Below are 25133 nucleotides of genomic sequence, written 5' to 3' on the forward strand. Positions count from 1 at the left end.
TTATCTGCACGAATATGTTAAGTGAGGGTTGATTTATGGCATGTTGCTTAGAGATAAACTAGAAAACTTGATGCTGATTTAGTTTTTAGTTTTATAGCATTATATATTTAAATACTCTATACATGAAAAATATAAAAAATAAAGAATAGAATTAATTCATCATCTACACATCTTCATGCAAGAGTGTCGTCTGCTGGGGGTTTAAAAAAGGGACATTCGGGCATGAGACGGGATTCGAACCCGCGTGTATTGCCGTACCGTGGCATCGCCTGACCGCTCGGACACTCGTAAATCCACCTCATACTAAATCGATTTTGAAATCAATCACCAGTAGAAGCTACTAAGTAAATAACTATTTTAGTGTTCGACCCTTTTCAACCGCGGCCAGGTTGCTGCTAGCGACTAGTTTACCTACACGATGTGTTTATCAACCTGTTTTCTTTATATAAAAACTACACTTAATGGTCAAGGTTTGTTACATGAATACATGCCCTTGTCCCCTTGTGGGGTATGGCACAGAGGCATTTCACTTATTTACACTGATCGATTTTCGCCTTGGACAATGTCATGATCTGCCGTCTGTGCCTTTTAATATTTTTTTATTTGTTTTACCATCCAGAGCCGAGCCCAAGCCTCTCGGTTCTACATTTACCGTTATACTTAGTACTTCTTAATAGCTTCCTGAATCCACTTGTACATTTAATGCTACTTATGTAACCTTTTTTCGTAGTAGTCATAAAACATATTATGCAGACTTATATGACTATGTATCACGAAGAAAAAAACAGTAGTTTTGTTTTTATATAAAAGAATTAAGATCAAAGCTTTTGATAAATAGCTAGTCATAAATAAAAGACAAGTAAATCTTACATAAGAAATACAAAATGTTTTACTTAACTACCTTTATGTACCTTCATTAATATTAATGTCCATTAACTGAATTGAAGTTACAGCTTTTAATATTCTTTGTGAGGGAAAGGGTTGGCCATACTAGGTTTATATCGCGGGTTTGTTCGCGGTGGGAAACACGAGTTCGCTTAATAAATTTAATAATATAAAAAAAAGGAGGAAGCCGGAGGCCCATATCCTCTTCCTTACCCCTTCCAGTCCTTTCCTTTATTCCTCTCTTCAATCCTTTTCTAATTCTTTTCCAATTTGCAGGAACTTTCACCTCAAATAAGTATCTTTTGTTAATTTAGGAAGCTAACTCCAAACTCACCCGATGCAAAAAACACATCATAAAATCCCATTTGCGACGTAAACGAAAGCCAAACAAACGAATAATCAAAAAATCATTATTTCGCATTTATAATATTGAAATAAGGATATCAGGAAGTAAGGAAGTAATGACAATCGTTGTAACAATTTTCTTAAGTTTAAATATACCTTAGCGATGTAAAAACTAATATACCTACTATATGAGAACATTATTATGCTTAACTAGCTGCGCCCCGCAGTTTCGCCCGCGTAAGTCCGTATCCCGTAGGAATATCGGGATAAAAAGTTGCTTATATGTTATTCCACTTGACCAGCTATCTACGTACCAAATTACATTGCAACCGGTTCAGTAGTTTTTGTGCGAAAGAGCAACAAACACACACACATCCTTACAAACTTTTGCAAATAGTTATTCATGGGCCATGATAACGCTTGTAAATATAAACTAATCTTTTATAGATGCTATTTATCCAGTCGGCGCTAATTTAACTGAATGCATATTTCATTATATTTTACGTGCAGCAGTGTGTACAATATTCAGTGAGAATTTGTTTTAATATTACGAATTGATTGTTATTGTCGATTGATTGCTTGATTCTCGACGGATTATAATTAACACGTTATATTTTATGTTTTGCTTTGTTTTGTTCATTTATTTCGTATAAGTGAAGAATTAATCATATTGTTTAAGCATTCTTAGACTCAAAACTTTTTATATGTATATATGTGTTCTTGTTGGAAACTCAATGTAAAATGATAAATGGAATAAGAAAGTCACTATTTACACTAAGTATTCTATTAAATCTCTTGTATGTTCTTGTATGAAACATTATAAATGGACATATTTTTATGTCAATATAATGTTTATATAGATAATATACAAAAATTAAAGCCCAAAGAATCAATACCGTTGATTGAAGTCGAACGAAATAGTTCATGAATATTTTCATAACACAATTATCCGCTCCAGTTCCACAGATAAAAAATAAAAGGCCCGCGTTCAGGATCGCCCTCGCGCCATTATTTTCATTTCATTTTCCACCACCCCGTCCCACGGGGGTGTCGCTTCATCAAAACATTTATACGCGATGAAAAATATCACAATTGAATAGGATGGCTTTTTTGTTTTTGCCGTGACGTTTTTATTGTGGTTTTATGGTGCTTCGACATTATTTCGCGAATGTTTTGACAGTCGCATTGAGTTATACGCTTTTACCGCGTCAGCTCTTTGTGTTTTGAGGTTAAGATATCGAGAGATTTGGAAAGTTACGTGGTTAAGCTTTTATAGCTGAAGATATGGGTGTTTGCGCTGAATTAGTTATAAATTAAACGTGAAAGATGTGGTTTGATGTAATGGGAAATACTAAGAGTTATATCAAAGATTTAGGAACAATTCTAACTTGTAATAATTTAACAGAATATCAAAGTACTGCGGGCAATATTGGAAATTTGTTTTGCACATTACAGGCAATAACTTATCTAAGTCATATACGGAGATATGACTTAGATAACACTTCTAAAGTAAACCAATCAATCGAACTCAAATTTGAAACAATCTACAATTCATAACCATCATAATTATGAGCATATAATGCGTTATATGGAAGCGCGTGTGAGTGATATTTAGTACTAGCTTACGTCGCGCGGGATCGCACGCGTAGTCAAAGAAAAATGGCGGTAAAAGTAGCTCACGTCGTTCTCTACACTCTAATCTACCTCCAGATACAGAAATAATATCAACATATTTCATTTTGAATTTAAGTTTATAACTTTTTCATTCTTGTTGTTTATACGTTTTCTCTGATTGGAATAAATTAATACATAAATTATAAATTGAAACTCACTTTTATCATTACACGCACTTGTTGTCTCGAATCCTTGACATCCCTGTATTCCACTGAGCAACCACAGCACTCAGGCGAAGACCAATAAAATCATAAAAACATAATATTGTTGTAGTGAGCAACGGCGCGCTCAGCGCATGCGCGGCGCAGAGCGGCATGGACAAAGATGGCAAGAAGAAGCACACCAGGCCCACATTTAGCGGCCAGCAGATCTTCGCCCTGGAGAAGACCTTCGAACAGACCAAGTACCTCGCCGGCCCGGAGCGCGCCAAGCTTGCGTACGCCCTGGGCATGACGGAGTCACAGGTCAAGGTGAGGTTCTATTGCAGTGTGATTTGAATTAATGTGGTTAAAGGCTAGAATAAAATTCCATTATGAGATGGATCCAAACCAGAGCCTTTAATCGTACCGTGGTATCGCTTGTCCGCTAGGCTACCCATGATCCCACCTTAATAAAATTTTTTGATTGCTACTTGCGGATTTAACCAAGGTTTTTGGATACCCAACGCCATAAACGGCATATTCATAACTATTTAATTAAAAAGTGTACTTGTAGAGTGTTACGATACACTAGTTGAAGTTTACAATGTCAGAGGAAAAATATATTGCTTCAACTACAATAGAAGCAGTTACTTGAAAAATGAAAACTATTACACGAACTATTAAACAATATTGAAAAGTTCAATTCACACCCATCCTAATAAAATTATAGCATTTAAGTTTGTAGTAGGTTTTAAACGCAAAACAGCTGATTTATTGCGTATAAAAATTGGTATAGAGAGTCTATATCTATAGTATAGAGAGGTATAGAGAGCCTAAGCTGGATTATCTCTAGATTTTTTCCTGCGCTCCGACAAGTATGAAATAAAGCCTCTAGTGTCGTGAATATTAGTGCTACAAATTCGGTTTTGGACCACTCCTACTAACGCTTTAATAGAGTGTGTTTATGTTCAAAAGAGTCAAGCACATTTTATTAACATTTTCTTTTGAAACAGGCAGATTAAGTCGGACCTCTGGGTTCATTCTATATTCAATATTTGCAAATAAGTCTGAAATATAAGATCGTGATGTATGGAAGAGATTAAACTAGTTTTTGTTTTTCTTGAAACATATTTCAATGTTTTTTGATAATTTCAATTCACAGATTATTTATCGATAAAATAATTAATGTATGTAAGAAATAACTTCAGTGGTTGCTCTCAGAAGCGAAATAAATTACGTTTTGTGAAGCGTATACAATGCTTAACAACTGACTATTAACTAAAATCTCTATTTACAACACTATAGTTTCAGTAACGGCTACTCAACACGGTAAATGCACGAATATGCGACACTCGCCCGGTTCCACTAGTCCAATAGCCATACCATACCATATGTCAGTCTGGAATAGTCCATTATGCGCTTAACGGCCGCTAGATAAGGATCAGATTGGTTTGCGTACATGTATCGTATAATCAACCATGTTGTCCGTCGGTAATCGGATTACGGAGATTGAAAAGTCAATCACTTAGTCGCGGCGTAATCAAACGATTTGCTCTATTGCTGTGGATTAACTGAAATGACATGTGGACGCGTTGCTTTGTGCGGCGTTTCGGAATCTATTTTATTAAATTATAAAGTTATACTTTAAATTGCTTTGCATGATTATTATTGAGACAAAATCACGGGTAAATCAACGAGCATTAAATAAAAGAAACCTAATTTAAAGATAAATATTTCGAATCGTCTCTTTTACTCAAAATATAATTAATTTTTTAACGGTGTGTATAAGAATCATGTTTTATTTTAAATTATTTTATGTTTATTTATACTAAACGTTAAAGTGGGTTGATAAAAAAAAAAGCTTTATTAGCTCTACATTGTAGGGACAGAAATTAAATTGACAAGTTGCGTAAAATACCTAAATGATAATTACAAAACCATTTCAACAGATGTATGAATACTTACAAATTGCTTACGTCAGTAGCGTCTCTGTATCTTTAAACTGTATTAATGACAAGATATATTCTGTATGACAATATCGATGACATAAAAGCTCCCCTCACGTCTAAACTGTCTCAACTCGTAGATCATTGCGCCTAGTTAGCGTTTAATTCCGAGGGTCCAAATTGTATTATACTAAGTGATATATTCCATTTGGGGGCAACGCTTTGCTTTGAGGGCCGGAATGTGCACACAAACGAATTTGTTTGCATGCCTTTCGTATTCTTCTCATTGTTGATCATACTTGTTTTATAGAATACTGATGACTTTCTTTTACATAAATATGCATTAACATTTAGGGTATAAAAATACTATATACGTAGCTTTAACTATATGTTATTATTTAATATATATTAAAAAAACATATGAATTTAGTAGCATTTCATTATAATGAATTACATAGTATTTCTTAAATTTAAATTGAACGTAACGCTTATATCTATGTTGCAAACTTAATAAAGTATACGTATTATTGAAATCGCATCTGAATCGCGAAGGGTGTAGTGCAAGAAGTCAAGTGTACATAATGAGATTAATGTAAGTAATGTATCGCTTTCGTCGAATGTTCACTGATTTTGTTGTGTCATTCCGTTAATATTTGTTTCGTGTTACTCGAAATAGGGAATAGTTATGGCTCATTCATGTATTGAATTCCATTATTTATGCAGCGTTTATGAGGTATACATGTAAATATTGCAGTATAGACGGTTTTTACATGTGTGAGATTATGTAAGAAAAAAGTATACTCTGAGTTGAAACAGCTTCTTTCAGTTTATCGTAGACCACCGTACGACCACATATTTTTTATAAATTATTCATGTAACACTATAAAAATAATCAAATTAAATTAAAAAAGTAGGATTCTAATCTTTAACATCAGATACCAAATCGGAACTCTAACACATCAATACAGCATACGTCCACACACGTAATCCTTCACACCGCCACGTCCAACAAATGAGACCTCTCATTCGCTAATTGTGCTCAAAAGCCAACCACCGAAGGGTGCATTTACCCTACTTAAACCCCACAACCGAGTTTACACCCAACGACCTTGAAATTAAGGCGCAATTTCGCGCGTTGATTTTTTATATCTTTTTTCGTCATGGGTGTCATAGCTCATTTGACATTCAATAAAGTTAATCCGTATGGAATTAAAGAGGGCTCGTATTTACACATGTGTTGCTCAGGCGGTGCATAATATAATTAATTTTGCTGTTTATTTTGTTGCAAACGATCTAAATTGTTTAAATGCTGCAATGGGCTTAATAAAATTAATTGTCCGTATATATTATGTACATAATTGCTGCACTTTATTCAACCTGTGTATTTTAGGTCAGTTTCCCATTTACAATTCCTATAATAATATCGGTCTGTCGAGCAATTTTATACTGTCTGTTACAAGCTTTTTTCATAGCCAAATAGCAGACACGGCAAACCGTGTCTGTAACTTTCAAAATATTCAGATATAAATTACCAACATATTCCGGTATCCTTTCAAAGCATGCAGTATACGGGATAAATAATATCAAAAGATAGAAGTCTTAGAATAATATAAGCGTATCATAAAATGATTACATCACCCTCTATTTCAGATAAAATCGTATTAAATCTGTGTAATAATTTCTTAGAACTACTAAATCCTCAAAAATCTCGATTAGATTTTTCTAACGAACCTTATCAAATCGTGCCTGAAATATGAAAAATGTATATAACTAATAAACTTTCCGTGGAAGCGTACATCGACGCATCAGTTCTAATTCAGTATCTATTTACGAGCGCTGTAAAAGGAATGACGGCAATGTAAAGTGATTTGCATTTTGCATTACGTTTCATAGAATATCGCGTATGATCATAATAAGCGTTGTAAAGCATATCATATAATGTTATGTTAGTACTGAATTAGTTTATTAAGACATTTAAATTACATTGTGCTTTATTGATGGTATGGGGAAGGTACTGATATCTTTAATACAGGTTACTCTGTAACCTAGCAAAGATATCGGTCTTGAACTTTAATTGTTTGATACCTATTTGTAATTGCTACAGCGATGTACTTAGCTATAAGGTTAGGTTAAGTGTTTGATTTAATAAATTTGATTTGATTTGATTTGATTTGACTCTACTATAATATAGGCATAGAAGTTATTGGACCAACTAAGTTTGATAACAGAATAGTTATCAGGATATTTATTTACACGTTAATTTAATTAACATACAAACAAATAAGCCTTTTTTGTAATATTATCAATTTAGAAGAAGTACATAAAGTTAATACAAATATTATAGAATCCCTTCTTAGTCGCATAGCATGAGTCATGCTATTATTAGAATATATTACATTTTTATTCGAGCGTTATCAAATTTCGTGTCAATTCAATTTTGAATAATACGATTCAAAATATTATCTTATGAACGCCTATTAGTAACAACAGAGCAGTTAAAATGTAGATAAGATTGAATGCAATACACCCTGTATTCATAGGGTTGACACTTTATTGTTATATTAATTTTTTAAATAAGAAGCCTACCTAAAATAATACCATTTTTTAATAAACAGAGTTTCTAACTGTAAAGAAATTAATAAGAACAATGGAATTAATTACCTTGTCATCATAAAATATGTACATAAACAAAGACACACCTTATGTTAATTTCAGTTTTGATGCATGTAAATTCCTTTCACTTTTTTAATAATTCTGAAGTTATTAATATTGGTTAAACAATTGTCTGCTTTACAATATAACATTATTTTCAGAATTCTTTAAAATCTCCTTTACTAATGTTTAAAAAGTAGCGGTTGACAGCCCTAACGCTAGGGGAGCAACGAGGGGTGATATTAAATTATTCTGATGGATCACACTATAATTTAATTTTAATGTGTTTTGATAAAACGACCGTGAATGCATAATCGGTTGCACTTTAGACTATAAACTCGATCGTGAAATAATTGCTCTTTTTAATTTTTTTCTATGACGCAGCCATTTATTTGATTGATGGTCCAGTGGTTGTTTATCGTTAGAGAGCGTTTAGCGAGTGTTATTATTTAGTATTTTATAGTTTGGAGAACAGAATGACTGCTGGATTTTTTGTTAATCTTAAGCGAACATATAAAGTTAATGAAGGAATGTCAAATGTTACAAACGACGGGGATTCTCAATTCGTAGAGTACGTTTTGTTCTACTATTTACATCATTTGTCAGCCATGTACTTGATGCAAAAAACACAATTTAAAAGCATCGTACAGTAAATAATTAAAAAGGTAAAAATTCCAAATATCTCAATATAAACAACAATACAAATAAAGGGCGACAGCATGAAAACAAATTTTTCCATTTATAAATGTCACAGAACTCTGTCAGGTTGTACTACAAGACCTGTCTACGAATTCATCATCACGCATCATAATATACTTACAAAAAACAACCATCCTTAGCTTCTCACACACTCCGCAACACAAATGCTGACTAATTGAGAACCCCTTTCAGCTCGAAATCAGGCTATTTGTATGACTAAACGGCAACATTTTTTCTAATCATTAGCTGAAACAAATGACCGACACTCCGGCCAGTCATTAGGGAATCTCCATCAAACGCTATATATTACAAACCTAATACTCGATGACGTATCGATTCACAGTTGAATACATTCAGATGACCCACCATTTGAAATGGTGCTTTATCGTAAAGGAATAGGGATGAGATCAGGTTAGGTTGGCATTTGATTGTCCCGATGACAGCAGTGGAGCGCTAATCGATGATCATTAATCGAATGCGACTGAATCGATTCTGGCGCATATGTTTTTTGATGCGAATGATGTAAGCGTGAAATAATGCTCCCAACTAATGTCTTCAGCCTTGGTACATTTTGTTTTTCTTTAAATGATTAATATAAGGTATATAATACAAGGCAATTAGGTGCTTTTGATCTGATTAGGTTGCGGTCACGCGTTCGTTTGTATTCCTTTCGCGTTATCACAAACCAGTGAAAGTTGTTTAAATAAATCTTTACAATTTTTTGATAAAAGAAGCATGTGAATATAAATAGATAAATAGATGCATGTTTTCCTAAGATCGCAAAAAATCATCTTAATCCGTACAGGATCGTGTGAAATTTGGATAAACACATAGGCTACATTTTAGTCTGTTTGCACGCGAGTGAGGCCGCAGATTCCAGCTAGTAAGAAAATACAATATATGATGAACATATCATTTACGTTTCTAACGTCAGCTCGAAAATAATTTATGTGCAATAATTATATCGCCATAGTATTTAAAACGACACTTAAAATAATCCCTATTAAATATGACTCTTATAATTAGTACCTACAACTAATTATTTTTATATAGGGTCACATTTATAAACACCCACAACAAAATTAAAAATATATAACCGAATATCGGCTGTCAACATTGAATGAAAAGAACATGTATCTTTGTTTACCCATAACCGCGAGGGCAAAAAGTGCGTGTGGGCGTATGTCAAGCGACACTGTGAAACTCATTAGCATGTCAATACCACCCTCTGTACCGCAGATGCCTTTCTAATCGCAGATTAGCTCCTTCATTGTTGTGTGATTGATTGTACAGTACACGAAATAACTGGCGGTTTGTACGGATTTCGTTTCAATTGCTTTTTATACTGTGCTGTGTGTGATTTATTGTTGTATTGTGGATGTGTGTATTGTTGAAGTTAATAACAAAAATACGGTAATATTTCTCTCGTATGTCTATACACTTTATGTCAAACACAAGAAAATACTAAACTTTATGTCTTTAGAAAGTTCTCACCTACTTACGAAATGTAAATAATAATTAATTTACAAAATGCATGTTAAGAGCAAAGGTGTGGTGATGTAGAATGAAGATGTTGAAATGAAAAAAATCAATATTATACTTGTTTAATTAAAACGAAAGTTTAATATCTTATTTCATACTTATCTGTTCATAATATTGAAAAGTAACAAAAATAATAACAAACAACCTGAAATGTCGCATTGGCTTGTTAAAAGGCATTGATACAAAGAAATGTCGAAAAGACCTTTGTGAACATGACTACATAGAAACAATAATATCACAATAAGCCGTGCGGCTCTCCGCTCAGGCGCTCCGAATTTATTCAATTCATAACATATTCATCAAAAGAACAAATCCTGTAAGTCGTCGCGAGATATCTCCGCAAACAATAAACGAAGGAATCCAACGAAATCCCGCAATAATAAGGCGAGGTGTGATTGATACAACACTGAAATCCCCACTCGACAGCGCCATTTGCATTTTTATGGGCGCCGCCCTCCCGCCCTGGCCCTGGCCGCCCTAGCCGCCCTAGCCGCCCTAGCCGCTTAGACGTTGTCACTCCTTATATGACGTTTGGTTTCTTATTAAGGTTTCAATTTATATGCTGGAGTCGTCATATTAGTTGTCAATAACTCTATAATTTATAGTTTTTTTTATAGACGATACCCACATTCTGAAATGATGTGAAGTTAAAACAATTGATTTAAGAAACTAAAAATTGTAAGTACATAGTTATTTCTGACCAAGTGTTGTTAATTCTGTAAAATCGGATTATACAGCAAAAAATAAAACTACATAGATTTCAATTTGCACATTACCTACATACCCTGTAAGTCTACTGAACTGAGTCCAGTTATAACTTCAGATGATGTCTTTATATAATTAAACAATAATTGTATATAGACTTTGAATCGCAGAGAGATGAAAAAATAAATCTATATATCTCATAAATCATTATTTTTCTAAATCTACGCTTCAATCTTTTATCTCTATAACAAAATCATATCAAATTTAATTTCTACAGTTATATCATAGACGAAGTATCGATTCAATTCGAGTAGAAATAATAAATAAATAAAATCCTTCATTAAGTGTCATATGCATAATCGAGTGGTCTCCCACGCGGTTCGATACAATTTAACGGTAGCCCAAATCGATTCCAGTGAATCGATGATAACTCGATTAAACATCGATTTCAATATCTCGGCGTTAAATAACAGGAAATGTCACTCGATCCGACATAAGTTAATTAAAAACTCTATTTAAGTATAATCTACTGGACCGTATTATTAGAATGAATTATCATTATTGTAATAGATGTTAGTCAATAGAAAAATTGATTGAATATAATTAAAATATGAAGAAATCAATATTTGAAAGTGTTTAATTGAAAATTCGTTTTAATTACGATTCGTGATTAATTAATAGTAGTGAAGTTATATTTTTATCGTCTTAATTAATGTTTGGAATGCTCGGAGTATTCAAATAAATGTTTGTTGAAAATAGCAATAACATCTCGTATTTGAATAGACGAGTATTAATAAAGTATTTTAGTATTTCTTTGCTATATTTGACGATGAAATCCGTGATATTATTCACCCAAATAAAGTTTAATTACTTAAAAGCAAAATTAATTGAAGCGAAATAAAACGGTAGCTCGCCAAAACGCAGCAATTTTTCAAGAAATATTTAAGTACGCGAGAGAAATTCGCATATTTATCAAGAAATCCGTCTCAACCTGCGCTTGTTATCCCGGATTACCTCTACGATGACACCAGCTCGTTACAACACTCAACTTTAACGATTTTATTTATTGCAAAACAAATTTCGACTAATTCTAAGTACAGGCACAAACCTACGAAACGAATGACGTCGCGCGAATTTGAACTCTAACACACATAGTGTTAGGGTTACGAATCCCGTCGCAACGTCGCGTACAAGATTAATAGGGCATAAAACGTAAGATAATACAATATACAAGAAGACACGTTGTTAACCGTTCCATTTGACGGCGAGGTTGAGTGGGGTTCCCCGTCTCTTTTGCACGTATGGCGCGGCGGTGCTCCCTCTCGCTCGTGCAGTTTCAATTATCTGCGTAATCCCTCAATTACGTCGACAGATGTCGCCCGCGTCTTCGAGCTTATGTGCCGTTTTAAAGTAGCGTCCGCAGAAGCAATTACTGTTGATCGATGAGAGAGGATACCTATTTGTAAATGTTTTAGAATCGTATTTTTCAATTCGTTATATTAATAATGGGACTTGGGAATGTTTATTAATTATAAGGTACTCGAATTAATAAAATTTCATTTCATTTCTGTTACAAGCTATATACTATAATAGATTTTTAGTTTAAAAAAGCAGTTTAAGTTGGCTACGAATAAGGGTTTATTTTGAGAAGGTACTTTTATATATTCCGAATACTATACTACTAAAATGATAAGCTAAAAGTATAATGTCACAAGTTTATCCTAAACGTATTTCGTAGGAACTATCTCTCAAAACAGAACAAATCACAAAAGAATTTAAAAACAAATGCTACGATAACTTTAACATTTAACATTTTCCAAACAAAACACAATGACACAAACAAACTGTTTTGCCAGCAGTACCGCCGCGGGCACGTCCCTTAAGGGAGCAAGGGACACGAGTTAGCTAATAATTAATATTATAATTAATGTTGCTATAACGCAAACCGCGCCATTAATCCGCCGTTGGGCTACAACCTTTTTAACGATACAATCTTTCATTAACTTTGCTATTTCCTAATTATGTTTTATTGTAGCTTTTACATAATTAATAGCGGTGATTGTTGTGACAGTAATTTCGTGTACTGGTTCAGGGAAACGTGAAATGCAAGAAAATGCCCTCTTTAAATTGCTTTCGGTTTTTTTTGGTAAGGTTGGCATAATTACAAATGTAGAGTTTTGTAATTCAGTACGGTAGTATTATAAGTTATTAGCGTCGATTAAAATGAATTGCTTTATACAAATTTTAATTATATTCGTAGATACTTGTCCATGGGTTCTGCGGAGACCAAATTGGGGGTTTACCTTTGTCAAGGTTTTGAATTGGAATAATTATAGCAATTTCTCATATCTTTGTTGTTCGTCGGATTAAATATTAAATCTTATACCTTTAAACGAGCAATTTATATATATATATATATATATATATATATATATAATTGGAATCTCGGAATCGGCTCCAACGATTTCCCCGAAACCCCCGGGGGCGATAAATCGATCTAGCTAGGAATCTTTTTTAGAAAATGTCTTATTCGTGTTTTTTTTCCTGACATCTATTGGTGAATAATAGTACTATTTTGCTTCGTAGATAGCTGGACAACTGAAATAACACATAGGCACTTTTTATACCGATATTTCTACGGGATACGGACTTACGCGGTTTCAACCGCGGGTCACAGCTAGTATTATCCTTATAACCGTAATATTTAAGCTTATAAAGTAGCAATTAAAATAGTCGAAATTATTTGGGTTACACGATTTAATTAATTGGAACATTATTGTCTGTAGAGCTCACCTCTATATTAAATTAAGCAAATCAATGACAGAACAGATTCCCGGCCACAAATCTGTGCGTCACGACATGAGCTCGCGCTGCTCTCACGTTTTCCGATCGCTTCAAAAAGTCATTAGTGTAGCTAATGACATTAATGAAATCGTCGGCCGCTACCGTGCCGCCGCTGTAATAATAGTCATTATGACACGACAATCGACGATCCTTTGAACGACTTCTTACAAACCACGTCTCCTTCACACACACGCAAAACTCAACCTTAAACTCTACTCACTAAGATTTAGATACAAACGCTACGTCGCACGACTTAAGCCCCTTACATCCGGGACGCGTTATTAAGATTTGACGATACAATAACGATCCGCGACGATATAACGCCACAACTTTATTAATTATGCATGTTGAAAATTGAACCTTTTTATTACGTGCTCAGAATTTAAATTGCTAATGCCGGTTTTTATATAGATAATTATCGTCCGTTGTATTTAATTTCTCTACGGCGGCTGACGCTTTCATTTGTCAAGCGGATAGACGGACAGACAGATTACCGATGTTATGCCTACGATCGAGTGATATATTAAACCTAGATGGTATTAAGATAAAAAGGTTTTATTCGGCGGCAGTTAATTTCATAGTTCGGATGCATGGGACAAGCTTAATTGATATTTCAAGTGTATCAACTCACGATATTTTAATTGGGGCTTATCGGTAGGATCCACGTGAGTCAGGCTCTGGAATGCGGGAGGTTTGTCGCAGGTTGCACCATCGGCCTTGGAGATTCTCATAAGATTGTTACATGTTATATATTATGTTAGACGCAACTTGATATTTCACATTTTGAACTGGCTTTCAATAGTGACAGATTGAATACAAATGTCGATTGTGATGTTCTTTTTATCGGTTTCTTCAATACCAGGGAGCTTTTGTGAATACTCAATGTGCTACGCAACTACCCTCAATTATTTAGCCACGAGGATTCAATATTTACTTAAAAATGTATGTAGCATTATGTGCAGCATTATTGTCTCTGTTAATACTTACTTTTCTCGACAAATCTATAAACGATAAACCGCGAGGTAAAAATTGGCGCGTGCAGATTGTGGCCTGAAGCCTCATAGGAGGCCTGTACCCTGCAGTGGAAACATATGGTGTTGACCATGATGATGATCATACTACTACTACAATACAACTACTACGATCTATATAAATACACTGCACACACACTTAAAAGTATTATCACACAATGCATTACGTCCGCATATTAAACCGTATGGAATTTAATTTCATCCCATGGACAGAGAATTGACGTCTAGTAAAATATAATATGCAGTGGTCAGTTTTATTCAAATAAAAGATTTTCCATTCGCTCGCAACGTGTGGCGGGCGGCAGCGCACCGCATTGCAAAGCGATATAAAATTATTATTCGTGTTATTTAAACTTTCATGCAATGTCCAGCTTTTCGATACATTTACAGAATTAGCTTTTGGAAATTATAATAAGAAGACTAGCTGCTCGCACCGGCTTTATCCGCGTTTACGTCTTTGTTCGTTTTTCATAACTTTTATAGTTATCAGGGAAAAGCAATCTGAGATAAATCCAGCAAACCATATGAAATCCCTTTGCCGTTATTTGAATTATACGAGTGTTACCAAGTACCTGCGATTATTTTAATACCTATGTAATAATACATGTGACTTTATTTACATACTGTCAGAGAAAATATAAAAGAGAATAATATACATCCTATAATATCCTTCATATGTTTTGTAATTACACTACTGACTCAGAATACGGAGCACTTTGAGAATAGTTCTATCACAAAATAAATAACCCAGAGCAGTGTTCTATTTCTCTTAGACTTGTTAGTTATGACATAAGACGTAGAGCATTTGTTATGCATTGGGGTTTTTGTCATTGGGATCATTTTGAAATAATCTTTTGTCCGTGATATTTTGTTGATGATTATTCCTATAATAATATGTACATATTATTCCTTGATAAAATGGAAAGTTTTTGTCACTTCTCACAAGCTATTTGTCTTTATGTTTTTACCACAAACCACATAGATATAATATCAATGAAACTACGACATAATATACCAAAATACTTCAAACCGCAACGTAACAGAACATTTTATCCATCACCTCATTGAAATAACAAAACCAGAGCACACAATATAAACACTATCGAAGCGAAAGCATTAAACTCGAATTACATGTAAAGTTAGGTGTAATCCGTCGGCGCGCAAACGAGCAGCCAATCCTAAACGCATTAGGTTATCGATTCGACCGCTACATGTGTCTACGCGACTACATCTTACCCCCTCCCCACCCAATAGACAACGCAAAGTCAATATGTGGAAATAATAATAAAGGCTCGCGCGGGCCGCATACGTATCGTAGCATTATCGTAGCATCGGTAACGAGTCGATGTTCGGGATACTACATTCAGTTATTGCTTACTTGCTACAGGATTTATTATCGCCAGTGCTGTTTTGAGTTTACTCGTTTATGAGGGTTTGCGATTGACGTTACGTAGCTTTACGTATCGGCTACGATGCGCTACGTAATTTAATTCGCGTAGCCGATAGATTTGTAATTCTGCGTCTTATAAGCTACGTATACGAGTTGTATGCAATGCATTGTATTTATAAATTATATGAAAAGTGTTAATCATGATCACTTTATTATAAGAAATAATGAAGATGTCATAGGACAAATTTCTTTCAAAATTCAAAAATTCAAAAATTGTTTATTTGGAACGAAATTACATAGTGTACTTAAACCAAAATTAACGATGACACCCATAAAAGCTCTTTACAAGCAAAGCAAAGCAAATAACTACTGATTTCTCACATACAAAAAATTCATAACATTGTTATATAACAACAGTCCATTGTATGATGGGAAGAACATCACAGTTTATGAAGTCAATGTTAGTTCAATTCAGAAGATTTGTATACGTATAATGAAATCGACTCGCATTAGCAAAGCACTTACATAAAGATACAGTTGGATTCATCGAAAAAATATAATCACGATAAAAGAATTCATTATTCGCATGGCAGCTAGCGAGCAATATATATTCATGAATCGATTCGGGCGGAATCGAATGGAATCGAGACGGACGCTCGTAATATCGATATGATGGCACATCAAATTTCATGTCGGTGCGATCTCATACTGAGGTTTTATGGACTTTGTTCTAATGTAAGTGTTTTTGCAATTGTTTTAGTCGAATATTAAATTATTTATGGTGGAATTGAATTTGATTAGTACAGAGTTATTAAATGTATTATGTTATTATATACATTTTATAATTATGTTATATAATGTTCAGAAGATTAGATGGCAGTGTAATTAATCCATTTTATTACGTCCTATATACGTAGATACTTTACCCGAGGGTATACCCTATATTCTATTTTTGCCTGATCATGACTCGTTCTATCATGAAACGAGAAGAAATCACCAATAATCATACTGCATGTCTCGCATAACATTCTTCCATAATATAATAATAAAAATTCGTACCAACTTATAATATTATGTCGGCAACATTATGAGACAAAATAAGGGATAGAAAAGAGTTCCACAACTCCTCTGAGCCGCAAGTTGTCCAATAAACTGGTATATAGCTACAGTGCGCACTGCGAGTCGCGCAAACTTATACATTTACCACACTTGAACAATATTACAGGACGATTTCGTGAGAGCGCAGTGTAATATTGTGTCGTGATAGGTTTTGTTGCCTTTTTATAAGTGTACAGTTCTTTTTGCACTTTTGCTTGGGGATATTGTTTGGCGCTCTTTCGTTTTGTCTATACTGTTATGAAATGAAACCTCCTTGTATCGTTTTTGTTTTTTATATTTGTTATGAAAATTTTAATTAGATGCACTGCTTTTGAACTATACGTTTATCTTTGAAACATTAAAAAACATGTATTTATTTACGAAGTTTCTTCACATTAAACTAGGTTGTGCAGAAGAGGCCAGTTTTCCGTTTGCGAACACAACCCCATGTCACAGTACAGTAACATGCTCAAGTCAGCTGTCGGTTTACGATCCATTCCTTTGTCCCTACATCATCCTCTGACTTCGCACTTTTGTTACGATGATATTTATTGCGCTGTATTAAGACTATAACACAATAACGACATTTTTATGTTATTATTACAATTACAGTGGCGCAAATTCATCCTAAATTAAATATTAAAATGAAAACAATACCAAAATAATCCATCGTGTGTTTCACTTGACAATATTTTAAAAACCGGAAACCCCAACCCGCTCCGTCATAAATAACCATTTGACACATCGGCACAGACTAAACATAAACAAATTTACCAAAAAAAGAACATTGCACATCCCATTTATTATCCGTTCTGTCGTGTGTATCTCGTGTCCATTAATAACCTGGACTTATCCGGGCCTAATCTGCCGCTCATTGCCGCTTTCCGCGGCCGATTCTTTTTGGCGCGAAAAAAGTGCCGCCATGTTGGCTCCCTGTCCGCACAGATTTATAACGTTGGCGGATTACGCTTGATAAATAATAAAACAGTGCGCGTATCCGATCGCGATGCGGCGGTTACATGGGTGATTTCAATTTGTTCGAGCGAGGGATTTCATCCCTTTGGTTATTGATAGCGGCCGATTGTTCAGAGCGCAGATAGTGCGGCGATTGCGGAAATGTTTGTTGTGATGTGGTCGCAGTTGCTTTCTATTGCTGGATATTTTATGAGTCTTCAGTTGTTCCATTTTTGAATTATTCTGATCTAGTTACAGAATGGATATTAGGGTTTTAAATAAATAATGTGAATATACGTAGAATAGGTTTTTATGATTTATATTAAATTGACTTTCAATTATTTGAAAGAAGAAGGCAATTGTAAATCTTCAATTAATATTAGGTACCTATATAATAAGCTCATCATTTACATAATTAAGTAAATCTGTAGTAGACAACAAAACATCAACTAACGCATACCACATAGCAATAGAAAATACTTACAAACCGTGCCGACTGCCATAATTGCTACAAATCAAATTAATTCATACGCAGTCTATGTACTAATCTCATCTAGGAACAAGATATATCATAAACTTATTGATTATAACATGTAAATGGACCAATATTTTCTTAACTTTAAAAGATGACTACATAAATACTCGCATAAAATAGAAATTGTCAAAAAACATTTATTGATCCACCCAATACTATTAACATTAGATTTATATTGTACAACCGACTTCCGACTTCCTTTTGAATTATTGTATCTATTAAAAATCCATCAAAATACATTGCATGGTTAGAATCTAAGCACATAAAGAGACAGACAGCGGGAAGCGAACCATGTGACACAGAACTATGAACATTCAACATTGAACAAAACGAGTCCTAGGCTAGATGATGTCCTGAATTGGCCAAAGCATGATGCTTTAAAGCATTGTAAAGTCATTTAACAGTAAAGCCCTCGCCACACGCACCCCACGCGGCGATAAGACAAACGAATGTGCATTTAAATCGAACGCCGCTCGAACGAGTAATTCCTTAATTTAAATTTAAATGACAGTTAAGCCAGCGATTGTATCGACAGCGTGTAGCTGCCTCTAATGTTCTTTTAAGAATGAATTTACAAATTTTAATCATATTTAATGTTTTGTTTTGTGGTTTGTGCGGAGTTTGTAATTGGTTTCGCGATTTGTTGCGATTGGTGAGAATTGTGTAAAGGACTTTTATGTGTTCATATGATCAAGTCTCTTGATGTAATTGCTAAAAAAAAACTGCTTGTTTTCAAGAGAGACTAAGTTGGGCAGCGAATTATAATGTTTGAATAAAAAAACTATAATGTAAGAGGTATAATATTTTTAGTGTTTCCTAACAAATTTTTAAAAACACCATTAGTTTATCAATAGCTGTCTAATAAATATTTTTTTTTTTCGAATGCTGTCTACGTCAAATATTGAAGAGATGATCAGACACACTTTACAATTGGTTACTTAGAGAAACTCGCGGATGAGATAAGTAGCATTTAATTTTAAAACATTACTAGCATGGAACTAGCAACTATTTACCGGTGCATAACCTGACAAAGAACAAATATTAATACATAAATCTTAATACATGAACGACACAAAAATGCCGAGTTGCCGTTTCAAAAACTACAAAAAAGTCACTCCTAAATAGCACACACTAATTACAAGCCAAACAACCGTCCGCCCGGTCCGCACTCACCACGAGCACGCGATCCAAGTTAATGCTGAGTTGATGAGTGGCTTACCATCGATAAGGGATTGCTTTAAAGCTGATATACAAGATTACGGTACTTTGCCGTTTTGTAATTTTAAATGGCGTGTGTACCCCGCCTTGCTCGATACGGTCTTATCTGTTGGGGGGTTACAAATGACTGCGGTCGAGTGTTTTTCGCACTTTTTTTAGAGATGTGTATAGTAAAGTTGCTCAGTTCGACTCTTAAAACGAATAGTGTACAAAGAACTCGTAGTTTTATTTAATAATTCATTTATAATCTGTTAAACAAACTGGATGCGTCTTTTTATGTGTATTAGTTAGACTTATAAAATAAGGGTTGTGAAACCAATGAGCTGATAGATTTAGTTACTTATTTATTTATGATCTGATAAACTAACTGCGTTTATATATTTGTACGACTATATTATTCTAATCGTAACGGCCATTATGTTAGTTGCCAGTTCACAATAACAACAAGAATAAAACAGGTAGCACAAAAAACAGGTAACTCAAAATACAATGCAATTACGCCTATATATAAACCTTAACAAAGTTTAATTTAATAAGATAATCAGATCACAGATAAATCACGGGCATGAGAATTAATAAAAGCTTGACTATCAAAAATCTCAGCTCCATTAAGTTAAGAGAAAAAATGTCGCCAAAAAACAAAGCAGAGATTAAATTTTAGAGGTACAAAATTAATTAATACTAAGAGCGAGGTGACGTTCAAAAAAAATTAAATGTCAAAATTACAACAAGATTCCCTTTAATTATGTCCGTGGGGGTGGGTCGGGGGGAGGGGGAGGCGGTAATTACATTTTCTTAATTTGCAAAGTTCTGTGTTGCCAGCCTCGGCCGGTTTGTGCGACTGACTTATAATTGTTGAACATTTTTATGTAATTTCGTTACAAGCCTATCATATTCTGATATTGATTTTGAATATTTAATACTTTTAAGTTGATATTTTGACAAATCATAACTTATTGTGTTTGGTAAAGTATTCAAAATTATATCAAACTATTTACAATATTCCCTATACGAAAATGTATGAAGTGAATCTACTAAAGGTTTAGCATTTGAATATAATTTACTAATAATAACTACTAATTTACATTTTCTTATCAAATGAAATACAAAATAGTATATATACTTAGTAACATTTTCCCCACTCCTGTCCCCGAATTATTTAAAAAACTCAGTAGAGACATTAACATTTTTACATCTGAGAGGGTTGTTGTCCGGAGGGATAATTAAGTTTATCTTTTTAATATCTTCTTCCTTCAGAAATTTGCAAATGAGTTTTTTTAATAACAGCAAATTTGTAGCCCCCACTCTAATCCTTTTATGATTTATCGTTCTTAAATTGGAATGGTCGTTTTTTCGAGCTAGCTTTTAATCAATTAACCAAACAAAATTGCGCAACACAAAGTGATCTGTTTTATGAAATTGAGTATCATACTGTTTTGTTCTATAGGATACTTATCATGAAGTATCATAATATAGTACATGTTACATAATATAGTACCCGAATACAATAGCTTAACTAATGTAATGCATATAGTTTCTTAACTATGCAGCAGTTGATATTTTAATTTATAAAATTATGTAACGTTATTATTGCTTTAGTAAAGTCATATTCCCCACCATAAATACGTATATGTTTTTGATGCGTTCCGACAATAAAAAGTTGGAACAGATTTGATGAATATAGCCATAGAAATACATTTGTTAATGAACGGAGATGTTTTGTCGTAAAATCGCACGTCAATAGTAAAATAGGACAATATGCGATTGTACCTATAATAGAGATTTTGAAACAAATCGTTACAAATAATTACAAGTCGTATATTTAAAAATACGGTTCTAGTAAAAAGAAGCAATTATCTAAGTATCCATTAACAGTCATACATCAGCATTGAAACACTACAGTTGTATCAATCGATAAGTGATTAGGGCCAGTCTGACCGGCCGAGCCGAGCTTTGAGTGACCTCCATTCGGCTACAAACCGGATTATCGTTACTATTACTAAATAATTACAACAAAATAACAATTTAAAATGTTATGATGGTAGTAGATTAAGCTTTTTCCATCATTGCTGTATTAATAATTATGTTTACTAGTTTCTCCATAATATATATTTGTTTTTTTTATGTGCGATTTGTGGAGAATTGTCCTTTTGAGTTTGAGGAGTTTTGGTATTGTAATAGGAACATTGACGAGGGATCTGTAGTTTTAAAAGCCTACAACTTCGCTGGAAAACCAGAAATGACTAGAGAAGTCGACGAATTCATCCTGGCACAATTATATGAAATACAATTTTTAAACAAATATTTAAAATAATTTTTGCCTACATTCCGTACCAAATGACACTAAGCTTATAAACATGTTTTTAAACACTGTTTTATATTTACAATAACCGTTGAATACGACATTCGCCAAAATATCGCGTACAGTTTTCAGTTCCGCTATCGAATACGAAATAAAAGCACCATACATCAATGAAACATTGAACCGGACAGTAACGTTAAATAATATGTTATCAGAGCAGTTTTGAAGAATTTGTGGCCGGAGGTAAATTGGAATTGTGTTTTTGATCGATGGCTCTCACTAATGGACGAAAATAAAAACGCGCGAGTGCATTTCATTTGCTAGGCCGGCCATGATGGATGGCCCATGTGTTTGTCTTTGTAAACTACCTGTGTTTCAGTGAGTGCATACTGCATAGTGCATACTGCACAGTGCACTGCGGAATGGAGTGGGGCGTTAGTGTTTTACTGGATTATTTGTTGTTTGAATTCGATGATTTTCATATCATAGATTGTTAGTAGTTGTTTGAATAGTTATTTACTGCGTTACTCAATGACGCGTTAGTATAACACTGAAATAGCCGGAGGCTCATATCCTTTTCCTTACCCTTCCTACCCCTTTCCTTTATTCCTTTCGCCAATCCTTTCTTACGCCTTCCCAATTTAAAGACGATTCCATTTGTAGAGGCAAAATGTCTGCAATGGACCATATGCCTCTCCAAATGTTCATCGGCGGTGGTAGCGCTGACTACCAGGCGTCCGACCAGCTCCATTGCCATTGACTGTGTCATAAAAAAACATAAGTACTTTGATAACCTTGTGCGAAAAATATACCTTGTGCAAATATTAACGATAAATTAAAAGTATATAATTATGTAATATTGATCATTTCTTTTTAATTCGTTATGTTCATTACTCGATCCTATCACTGACATTGTATGTATGTATGTATGTGTGTATGTGTGTATGTGTGTATGTGTGTATGTATGTATGTGTGTATGTTATCCTTCTTTTGCTTTTTATTTCTTTTACAATTATTTAACAGTCATAAGTCTTACAAAATCTGTTATTATTCTCAAATTAGAATATTTACAAACAAAAAAGAATATTTAATCGTTACAAACTTCTATTTCAAAATCAAATCCTGCTGGCTCATGTCTAACTTCTACAAATACTTTATTCCCCAGTCAGATTGTTGTATACTGAGTTAGGCCGTGTTCATACCGGGTAAGCTAGCATCATTAGTCGCTACATTTGTCATTCTTATCAGCAACCCTTCTCTTCTATGTTAATAGAAGGCATTTGTATCTAGATCTGTGTGTTTCCTAATGATTGATGCTTGAGGTAAATTATACTGCGACTCTGCCTGCATTTTTGTGTTCAGTCGTGTATGTGTGTTTACTATATGAGTCGAGCGACTGGATGAGTGGTATTGGTTAGTATTTAAATTGTCTAACTACGAGCTATGCTCTAAGTTTTTCTATTGATTGATTAGTCTGTGGAATAGCTTATGAATGGGGACAATTTTAAATACTAAGAGAGTTGTTCCTGTTGATTAAGATTTGTCATTATAAACCTTGATAAATTGTATTGATCAAAGATTAAGAAAGAATCGAATAATATTGAAATCATCGTTCGTTTTTTTTTTTTTGGGTAGTAGTATGCTTCATATTATTAAAAGTATTTACAATCACCGTTATTTACCAAGGCTTATTGGCTTAGGAGTAGAGGCTATCTTGTTATATGGAACCTACGATTTTTATTCACGCTATAATTGCGAATGAGTAGGTATATAGACGAAAGTACACCAATTAACAAAGCACAAAGTGAGTGTATACACACTTTTGTTAGCTGATACGTCATTATTTTTTATCAACAATCCGACTCGCCAAGCCACACTAATCCACACATTGTAAGCATCATTAAATCTTCTTAACCCGTTCGTAGTATCATTGAAATTAATTACATTCAAACCAAAATGGAGGCTCCGGCGTTTTTATTCGCCGAGAGCGAGAAGCATTATAGCTCCCAAAATAATAGATAGTCACATAATTATTCTTAGAATGCGATAGAGTCATTATTTTCGTGAGCGGGGAAAGAGACCGACATATTTCTCGCGGTTCGTGGAGCACTTAGGTAATTGAATAGGGGTAAGGCGAATACGGTGGAAAATAATAATATAAATAATAATGGAGGGCCGTACTCGCGAAGTTTGCTCGTAAATATCGCAATATGGGAACTTTGGTGATGTTTAGTACTGCCATTCGTACAGTGCTTGTATTCTTTGATAGTATGGTAATCACTACATACTATCGAACAAAGTCGCTATCGTCTGTCCCTATGCCCCTATGTACACTTAAATCTTTTAAACTACGCAATGGGCATTGATGGTTTATTTTAATAGATAGAGTGATTCTTGAGGAAGTTTTATGCATAATAACATCTATTAAACTACTCCTAATTTAACGTGTGCCAAGCCGCGGGCAATAGCTTTTATTATTACTCATAAACGTGTTTTAATATTTATAGTTCTTCTAATACTATAAATTGAAGAACACTTAAATTAAAGAGCACCTAATTAATAGGTGCAAATCATACAGGTTGTCTAAGTAGTTAGTAAATACATAACGAATAACAATATTTTTCTTTCATGGAAAACAAAAGATTTTTTATCGTGTAGTTATAATTCACTACAAATAGCTCAATTTAAAAACTACAATGTTAACTTAACTATAAACTATAAACTACAATGTTTATTTAACTACAAAACAAATGTTATTAATTATTTTCATTTCTATTTATAGGAAGAATAATTAAAATTTATTACATTCGAATCGAATATCTGTCTAGCACATAAATTCTTTGAAGTCATTTTATACTTGATGTAAGATTTGTAAAAAAAATATGCTTTAGGTTCTCGGACTTTTGGACTGCCTGAAGCATTGAAAGAAGAAGACAAAATATTCCCCTTATGTAAAAAGTACACTTCAAATAGATAATATATAAACTGAACTAGAAAATAAATTAATGTACATAATTACTATAAACGCCACCCACTCACCTGATTGAATTCGGCGCCTGTTTGAAGCCAAGTAGGCAGTAGATAAGTATGTAGTAAGTTACTACTTGTGATACTATATAGTAAAGAAGTAGTATTTATCTATTATAAACTAAAATTAGACTTAGCTTTCACCG

General features: G+C 33.8%; 1 protein-coding gene across 1 annotated transcript in view; it reads left to right on the plus strand.

The window, feature by feature from the left end:
- Window positions 1-25133, plus strand: part of LOC119829129 (homeobox protein Nkx-6.2) — a 39413-nt gene that overhangs the window by 10799 nt on the left and 3481 nt on the right. Inside the window, exon 3 of the mRNA XM_038351529.1 lies at window positions 3217-3374. Within this exon, the coding sequence (XP_038207457.1) occupies window positions 3217-3374 (158 nt within the window). The remainder of the gene's footprint in view (window positions 1-3216; window positions 3375-25133) is intronic.

Source organism: Zerene cesonia, chromosome 9, assembly GCF_012273895.1.
Source record: "Zerene cesonia ecotype Mississippi chromosome 9, Zerene_cesonia_1.1, whole genome shotgun sequence".
Taxonomy (NCBI): domain Eukaryota; kingdom Metazoa; phylum Arthropoda; class Insecta; order Lepidoptera; family Pieridae; genus Zerene; species Zerene cesonia.